This window comes from Cherax quadricarinatus, chromosome 34 (assembly GCF_038502225.1).
Source record: "Cherax quadricarinatus isolate ZL_2023a chromosome 34, ASM3850222v1, whole genome shotgun sequence".
NCBI lineage: Eukaryota > Metazoa > Arthropoda > Malacostraca > Decapoda > Parastacidae > Cherax > Cherax quadricarinatus.
In genome coordinates this window covers 1,341,866-1,351,915 of record NC_091325.1, presented here as the reverse complement: position 1 = coordinate 1,351,915, position 10,050 = coordinate 1,341,866, and the positions used below count along the sequence as shown (strand labels likewise).

Sequence of the window (10,050 nt, the reverse complement as noted above, 5' to 3'; positions counted from 1 at the left end):
GTGCAGACCTGAAACACCACTATGTTGATACATAACACAGGTGGAGACCTGAAACACCACTATGTTGATACATGACATAGGTGCAGACCTGAAACACCACATGTTGATACATGACACAGGTGCAGACCTGAAACACCACTACGTTGATACATAACACAGGTGCAGACCTGAAACACCACTGTGTTGATACATAACGCAGGTGGAGACCTGAAACACCACTATGTTGATACATGACACAGGTGCAGACCTGAAACACCACTATGTTGATACATGACACAGGTGCAGACCTAAACCACCTCTATCAAGAGATCTTACTCAGCTGTATTTTTCACAGGACTTCGTTCCTATGTCAGCTTTTTTCCTCTTATTAAATAAACACGTTAAACCAGACTTAATGTAACTTATAACTCCACTTAATTATTCTTGTCATATAATGCATTAGGCCTAATTTATAGCTGGAAGGTTAACTGCAAGTTGTGGTACAAAGGTTAAAAATGTTAATGTTGCGTCAGGTTGATTGTTGGTTGATGGTGAAGGAGACACAAAGGTGAAGCAACATTCTCAGTGTTGCTGCTGCTGTTGCAGGACGAGGAGGAGTCTTGCTCTTACCTCTGCAACATTATATTACTGTGTTAAAAAGCGCTATACCTTAACATGCAGAAAAATCTGCTGTTATATAACGTATATTGCACATATTTATACCCTAATTTGTGATTTTAAAACTAATTTGAAAGTGTCAATAACTTGAAAAAGAAGAGAAAATGACCTGATCACCAGCATGTCTTTCATGTGACCATGAAGTGTTTAGTGTGACCTGTTTACTGTTATGTGACATATATACTATGTTATGTGACCTATGTATTACGTGACCTATATACTATGTTATGTGACCTATGTATTATGTGACCTATATACTATGTTATGTGACCTATGTATTATGTGACCTATATACTATGTTATGTGACCTATGTATTATGTGACTTATGTATTATGTGACCTATATACTATGTTATGTGACCTAAATACTATGTAATATGAACCACATAACAATGACTAATTGTAACATCTGTTTAGATATTGTATATTTAGAATTATATTGTAGTGATGATGACAAAGGTGACACTGATATATGTGATGGAGAGCCAATGTTGGATACTTTTAAAATAAGGGACTAACAGGTCACTAAGACGTGAATACAAACAAATATTGACATGAGTGATGACCCAGTGAAGGATGGAAAATGAGGCTGCCAAGACTAACACGAGTATTAGGTTGGATATTGTTGATGTTCTTCTTGACTGGTGTTCTTGTGTTCTTGAACACCACTCACCACTCTACCCAACCCTTGATGAAGCAACCCAGGACTATCCTGCACTCACTCTACAGTTATGTGGCTAACAACAGCATGGAGTGGGGTGGCAGGTTGGGGAGGAGCTTCCTGGGTGATGGCGGAAGTAAGACGTGGAGAGGTAAACCCTGGGGGAGGGTTAATAACCTCCTGCCTCCTGGGGTCTCCATACAGCACTTCACAAAATTCCTCACCGGAGACCACTGGGTAACTTCCTTCATATAATTCCCATTAAAAAGAATTAAGGCAGAGGTTCTTAACCTGGGGCATCCATAACCCTTGTGGGTCTGGCAACCAAATAATGAGGCATGAGATCCTATCTCTGAATAATTAAAACAAAAGTTGTAAGATTAGAATAAACTATCAGCTGTTTTGTTCCTAACTCTCCATATATAAAGTAAAACCAAATTGTTGACATATTTCAAAGTCATACTGGTACCTAATGATAATGATTGCGACAGTTTAGTAAGTGGGTATGGGGGACATACTGGGCAATCCATTTTGGGTCTGTAATCGTAGAAAGGTTAAAAACCTCTGAATTAACTATCTGCTCTCTTTTTTCGTACCTCAAGTCTAATTAATCCCTATTTCCCAGGTGATATATGGTGCAAGTTTGGTCAAGCATTTACAAGCTACAAGAATTATTAACCTTTATTGTTATCGAATTCCTTTTGATTATAATATATAAGCGTATTAGACACTTATACAACGTCTGGATATCTTTATTTTGTAGGTGTTTGACCAAACAGTGGCTATATTAGCACCACTGATGTAATATACAGTGGTCAAGAAATACACAGAACACTTAATAAGATATAAATAACTCATGGAGGAAGTGACTATAACTGGAGATTTGCTGTTATTCTCCTGTTATATGAACATCTTGGTTAAGCGTTATATATCCTCCTTAAAACTCCTGTATATTTCTTTAAGAGTATATTCAGTGCTCACTGTATACTGCCATCAAGGGAGGTTCCTTGATGCTATATAATCACACAAATATATACCGCTACACTGTTAAAATATAACCGAACCATCACATAGGAACGTTCACCCCAGAGTGCACACTAACGGCCGTCTGTTGTATAACGGTACACTCTGCTATACCGTTAAACGGAATGCAAGGGTAAAAGTAAGCAAGAATTTATCTTAGCAATCGTCCAGGTATATATATATATATATATATATATATATATATATATATATATATATATATATATATATATATATATATATATATATATATATATATATATATATATATATATATATATATATATATATATATATATATATATATATATATATATATATATATATATATATATATATATTTATATTTATATATATATATATATATATATATATATATATATATATATATATATATATATATATATATATATATATATATATATATACACATATATATATAATTGAATGATAACTTGAGACTTGGTGTTGCAATCAACAGATCATCAGGAACTTGCAATGTTGCAGAAATGATGAGATCCGATTAAAAAAAACACAAGGAATTTCTTTCTATTTATAATAATAATTGTTTCAGGGAGCAGTGAGGAGGAAGATGAGCATAAGAGAGAGATTGAGGAGTGTATGTGAGGACTATGATGGCGTCTTGTCTACCCCCAGCCGCGCCTCCTTCAGGAAGATATACCAGCATATTCTGTACCAGAGACAGCGGGACCTCGTCTACTGTCCCGTCTGGAAGGTGCAGACCATATACCTCAGTCTCTAGTTCCTGGACCCATCATTCGCCTCTCTGAACTGGCCATAATAATAACATACTAACAAATATTCATATTTTCTGACTTTTCTCTCGTTTGGTTTTGATATTTCCTGTGTTTATTCTCGTTTCTTAATATTTTCTTATTTTTGTCTATTTTCTTGATATTTTCTAGTCTATCTCTTGTTTTTATTTATTTTGTAGCGTTTCTTAGCTTTTTATTAGTATTTTTCATTCAGTTTTTATTTTAGATAAGTTATATTTCTTTTTGTTAAACTGATAATTGCTATATACAAAACTTTTTAAATCTATATTATAAAAATACCTCAGCGATAGGGTAGGTTCTCAATAATTATTCTAGTTGCTCCCTAGCCTCATATTTCACAATTAAAAATCCTACTGATAGAAATTCCTGTTGAAAGTAAAGTGAATTATATCGTATAACTACGATGTTAATACCTAGTAGCTATATTTTAAGATTCTCTCAAGTGGTGATAAAAATCCTAATACCTGGTCACTAGTGACATCTTTGGTGATAATCCTAGTACCTGGCTACTAGACCCACCACCTTGGTGATAAATCCTAGTAACTGGCTACTAGACTCACCACCTTGGTGATACATCCTAGTACCTGGCTACTAGACCCACCACCTTGGTGATACATCCTAGTACCTGGCTACTAGACCCACCACCTTGGTGATAATCCTAGTACCTGGCTAATAGACCCACCACCTTGGTGATAATCCTAGTACCTGGCTAATAGACCCACCACCTTGGTGATAATCCTAGTACCTGGTTACTAGACCCACCACCTTGGTGATACATCCTAGTACCTGGCTACTCCTGGCTACTAGACCCACCACCTTGGTGATACATCCTAGTACCTGGCTACTCCTGGCTACTAGACCCACCACCTTGGTGATAATCCTAGTACCTAGCTACTAAACCCACCACCTTGGTGATAATCCTAGTATCTGGCTACTAGACCCACCACCTTGGTGATACATCCTAGTACCTGGCTACTAGACCCACCACCTTGGTGATAATCCTAGTACCTGGCTAATAGACCCACCACCTTGGTGATAATCCTAGTACCTGGCTAATAGACCCACCACCTTGGTGATAATCCTAGTATCTGGCTACTAGACCCACCACCTTGGTGATACATCCTAGTACCTGGCTACTAGACCCACCACCTTGGTGATAATCCTAGTACCTGGCTAATAGACCCACCACCTTGGTGATAATCCTAGTACCTGGCTAATAGACCCACCACCTTGGTAATAATCCTAGTACCTGGTTAATAGACCCACCACCTTGGTGATAATCCTAGTGAGGAAGGGAGGGAGGTACGTTTTTCACCTACTAGCGTGTCCTGACTTCCTCTGAGATGCACATTTCCTCAACTTGCTTCCTTCTGAAGAGCTGTGGATATCTTTTGATGCTATTTGTGTTTCGCACAGGCAATGTCGACCACTTGGGACGCATACTTCCTTCAGATGAGTGAGCGAGGAGCCACCAGGAGGGACGTGCCCGTGGAGGGTGCCATCAGGAGGGACGTGCCCGTGGAGGGTGCCATCAAGAGGGACGTACCCGTGGAGGGTGCCATCAAGAGGGACGTACCCGTGGAGGGAGCCATCAGGAGGGACGTGCCCATGGAGTTCAGCGTCAGTAAGAACACCAGACACTACGAGATGGCTGGCGACGTCAAACGCGCTGTATGAGGCTTTACATCAAGTACTAAGACTTTAGAACGAACATTCTTATTCTTTCTAAAGTTTCATTTTGCAAAATATGACAAAAATATCATAGAAATTATATAAAAAGATTCATATTTGTCTGCCTGATTTTGTCTTACTTTTCCTGCCAGGATTAGAGATCTGTCATTCCACTATTGTATCCCTTCATACACACTATAACATATTATAAATGGAGAAATATTTAGTCTGCTATTGTGCAATAACATCAATTCAGCTTTTTCCGATTAGTAAGTTTATTTAGGCACAAGCACATATAAATACAATCATCATATTAGTGTAAATTACCCAGGATAACCTAAAAAAGTCAAAGTGACTTATTTCTATTGGGGTCCTTGTGACATATTTCCACTGACAAGCAGTATAAAGTCCAACTCGGGATGTATTGTGTATCCTTGTATTAGTATATGGTGTTGCATGTGTCCTACAGGCCCGGAGCCGCTTCAGACTACCACAGAACACAGAGAAGGCGAAGTCTGTTATCCAGAACTCGGTGTGCTCGGTGATGGTGGTGAGACATCCACTGCAGAGGCTGGTCTCCACCTACAGGGACAAGATGGTTGCTCGCAACACCACCGTCAGGGACTACCTCTACCTGAGGACCATCATTAAACACAGGTGAACCAGAAGAAGGCAGTCTTTATGGGGTCTATCGAGTTCCACATAAGTAGTAGGATTCTTCAGTTGTATGGAAAATTAAAATTACCTGGATGAATCTCATTAGATACATACTAGTAATTATATAAAAGTAACAAAGATAATTATTCTTTATCAAGGTTACAGAGCCATGTAGGAATTTTAGGACATCCTAGGTCGCAAAAAATGTCCTCCTTCGATACCTACTCACTCACATCTCCACAAGTCACTCTGGACCTATATTAATTTCAAATGAAATATACATCACCAGGAATTCTGGTACAACATTAATATAAATATGTGGACTATGTTAAATTTAATAAATGTCTACATATACATTGAAGGAGAATTTATAATAATAACCCTCACCAATTTGTCTGGAGATTACTTGGTGTGTCATACACAAACCCCTGCCTAAAACATTAAGAAAATACTGGCCAGAATTTCAACATAAATAGACATCACCTAGGTTAATTTATCCTATTCCCATCTAATTACGGAGTCCTGTCCAGTCGCCTAATTCTCACGTTCTGCAGGACTGCAAATCCAACAATTTTGGCTCCTATTTGAAAGGTTTTAAACACAACTTAATCTCTAGAGCGACGAAAATTCTTCCGATTTCCTCCAACGTTATCCTGCCCAGTTCAAAAACAATGGCGACCCCCCTCCCCCAGCGACGCTCACCACTCTCACTGGTTCTTTATTTGTTTACAAATTAATTTTTATTACCTACAATATATTCCATCAATTTACATACAAAATACAGTGTATTTTCGGAAAATATACAGTATTTTCCACAAGATGTTTGTTATCTGCTTTCACGTAATTTTCCTTCTTCATAATAACAATCAATGAAACCTTGTGTAGCTTATTAGCTACAATGTTGGGATTTTCAACTAGGCCAGAGAGAGATTGCTTCTCATTTTAACGTAGATATGCGCCATATTTTGCTTGTTTTTTCCTTAAGCACTAGGATTAGTTTACCCGAAATACATTGCATACTAGAGGCCTTGTTTTGTACCTACCAGTGTCTTATTACATGTAAACTACATTATTTTGTACCACAGAGAAGTAAAAATTAGAATTTGAATAATTGCTTTTAAGAATTATTAGTTAAATAATGGCTTACTGAGTAGTTAAGCAGCCACTAGGATTCCTGTGCCTCGCTTAAAAATAAATTATCATATGTTTGCTAAAAAGTATACTAGATGAGTTTGAATTATACGAGTTAGCCTTTACAAACAAGTAATAACCTGACAACGCCAATATAACACTAAGAAAAATAGGCAGGCAAGAGTATATATCTGTGGTTCAGCAGGTAACCCAACCTTCATAACAGAAACAGTGTAGCTAAGGGGAACAGAATTTGATTCTCACCAGCCTTTGACTTTATAACCTCCTTCCTCCCTAACTCAGTATATATGGGAAGGCAGTTAAAGCTGACCATTCACAGGATATATACACCGTGAGGTTTAGGAATTAAGGTATTCTGACTTTGATAAACAAGTTTCATACAGCCATAATGACCCTCGTGTAGTCTATAGGGTTTAAACCATCCAGTTGGCCATTACTTATTATTCAGTATACAGGTGCCTTACCTACGTGAGTGAAGATTAGTATTATCTGTGGAAAATTGCATTTATCTGTATGTATAATTATGTACATAACAATAAATGAACATAGATAATTATTATTTAACAGTTAGACAAGTAGGAATTTGGGACACCTAGGTCGCAAAAATGTCCCCCTTCGATACCTACCACTGTCATAACCACAAGTTGCTCTGGACCTATTAATTAAATGAAATATACATACACCAGGAATACTGGTAAATATATAAATTTGTGGACTGTATATTAAAAATAATAAATGGTTATATATATACACAATTACATTACAGAAGGAAAATATATCTTAATATCACTCACCAATTTGACTGGAGATTAATGTGTATCATACTCAGAAAACCTCACTCTAACTAAATCTATGAAAATAATGCTGGTCAGAATTACACACAAATCTAGAGAGCTTATCTGAGGTTCCTGGAGCTGTCTTGTCCAGTCGTCTGATATCTCAAGTTATGTAGGAATGCACATCCACCAATTTCGCCTCCTATTTGAGAGGTGTCAACACAATTTTAACCTCTAGAGCACGAAAAATTCTTCCCATTACACCAACGTTTGTACAAAATTCAAAACCAAGATGGCGATTCTCGTCTGCACCGACGCAGGCTTTCCGTTTTCTATGACATAAATATTATTAAATACAGTATGGCCATCTATTTACATATAGATACTGAATTTCTGGAAAATATATACAGTATTTTCCACAGCTTGTATGAGTATGTGAGCATCTCCTCTTACCTGTCCTTTGAGGTAAAATAATTTAGTTACACAGGCTAGGTCTCTCTCATGCACAGCTGCTTTAAAAATTGACCAAAATTCCTCCTAATTTTCTCCAGGATTAAACACAGGTAAACATAATTCTGGGAGTTTTGGCAAAGACATATTATTTGTTGGAGCAGACTGATTAACTGTCTGGTTTACACATTTTAATTTATTCAAGGCCTGACTTTTACAAGAAAGAATCTTTTCCTCTAATTCATAATACTGATCTACTTCAGTCTCATCTACACAGTTTACTAACAAATCTCCTTCATATTTGTTGTAATATAATTTGTATGAATCATATCTATTACCTAAAGCATCTAAATACAATTTTAGATCATCAGTATTCACAGTTTCTTGATTCATTAATTCCAAGCACTTATTATATGCCTTGGTTACATGAACTTTTCTAGCCTGTAGTGATGCTTTCTTTACTCTATATTCCATATGTTTGTCTTCTATATTAATTTCCTCATTTTCAGCCATGATGCAATGTATTAAATTCAACTTAATAACACTGATTATGTACTAAATTATGCACTTTATAAAGGTAAATAGTACAACTTACCTTTGAATAAATCCTAGCTACCTGAGCTTAGCAATTACATGTAAGAAAATTATATAAATTTTAAATGTACATTAATACAAACCTTTAGCCAAACTTGGCTTATCAAAATTAATATTACACAAATTAATATAATCCTTGCCAGAATTTGGCATAGCAAATTAATATTATACACAATATAATCTTTAGCCACACTTGTCTTATCAATTACACATTCACTGATATAAATCTTGGCCAGAATTGTCTTGTCAAATTAATATTATACAAATACATTAATATAAATCCTAACCACTTTAGCTTTGCAAAATTATTATACACATTAATATAATTAGCTACACTTGGCTTATCAATTACACATTCACTGATATAAATCTTGGCCAGAATTGTCTTATCAAATTAATATTATACAAATTAATATAAATCCTTGCCAAAATTTGGCATAGCAAATTAATATTATACACATTAATATAATTAGTTACACTTGGCTTATCAATTACACATACACTTATACACATTAATATAATCTTTAGCCAGACTTGACTTATCCAAATTAATATTGTAATAATTATAATCCATTACACATTAAGTAAATTTGTGAACTTAACATCCACCTCCTGTTATTTCACATATAATTATTAAGTAATTAACTAATTAATGACTTCACTAATTACCTCCGGTTCAAGAAGGACCAACGGGCAAATTAAATGTGGAAAATTGCATTTATCTGTATGTATAATTATGTACATAACAATAAATGAACATAGATAATTATTATTTATCAATTAGACAAGTAGGAATTTGGGACACCTAGGTCGCAAAAATGTCCCCCTTCGATACCTACCACTGTCATAACCACAAGTTGCTCTGGACCTATTAATTAAATGAAATATACATACACCAGGAATACTGGTAAATATATAAATTTGTGGACTGTATATTAAAAATAATAAATGGTTATATATATACACAATTACATAACAGAAGGAAAATATATCTTAATATCACTCACCAATTTGACTGGAGATTAATGTGTATCATACTCAGAAAACCTCACTCTAACTAAATCTATGAAAATAATGCTGGCCAGAATTACACACAAATCTAGAGAGCTTATCTGAGGTTCCTGGAGCTGTCTTGTCCAGTCGTCTGATATCTCAAGTTATGTAGGAATGCACATCCACCAATTTCGCCTCCTATTTGAGAGGTGTCAACACAATTTTAACCTCTAGAGCACGAAAAATTCTTCCCATTACACCAACATTTGTACAAAATTCAAAACCAAGATGGTGAGACTCCTGCGCAGACACAAGCTCAGTTTTTGATAACATACTTCTTTTAAAAATACAATATAGGGCATCTGTTTATCTATAAATTACCGTATTTCCGGAAAATACACAGTATTTTCCACATTATCCTTCCCTACGTAGGTGCTGCACCTATTAACCGTGAACATTAAATATGTGCCGTCCATATCGTCCTCGACGCAGGTACCGCACCAACACCAGTGACGCAACACCAATGCCGACCTTCCGAGAGTTCGTAGATTTCGTCTTGGACGAATGGAGTTCGTGTGACCCACGTCCAGGCACCTGGCGAGAGTGGTCCAGGGACTGG

General features: G+C 36.1%; 1 protein-coding gene across 4 annotated transcripts in view; it reads left to right on the top strand.

Annotated features, from left to right (window-relative positions):
- The first annotated feature begins 340 nt into the window (after window positions 1-340).
- The window catches only part of LOC128693702 (carbohydrate sulfotransferase 11), a 29,641-nt gene continuing 19,931 nt past the window's right edge, over window positions 341-10,050 (top strand). Inside the window, exons 1-6 of one of the 4 annotated variants that reach the window (XM_070091085.1) lie at window positions 342-629; window positions 1,075-1,555; window positions 2,916-3,077; window positions 4,555-4,809; window positions 5,279-5,466; window positions 9,924-10,050. The exon at window positions 9,924-10,050 is cut by the window's right edge and continues 56 nt beyond it. In XM_070091085.1, the coding sequence (XP_069947186.1) occupies window positions 1,241-1,555; window positions 2,916-3,077; window positions 4,555-4,809; window positions 5,279-5,466; window positions 9,924-10,050 (1,047 nt within the window). In that variant the 5' untranslated portion in view covers window positions 342-629; window positions 1,075-1,240. Of the gene's footprint in view, window positions 1,556-2,915; window positions 3,078-4,554; window positions 4,810-5,278; window positions 5,467-9,923 lie in introns of all 4 variants that reach the window. The other 3 variants (XM_070091084.1, XM_070091083.1, XM_070091086.1) reach the window with 3 other exon arrangements.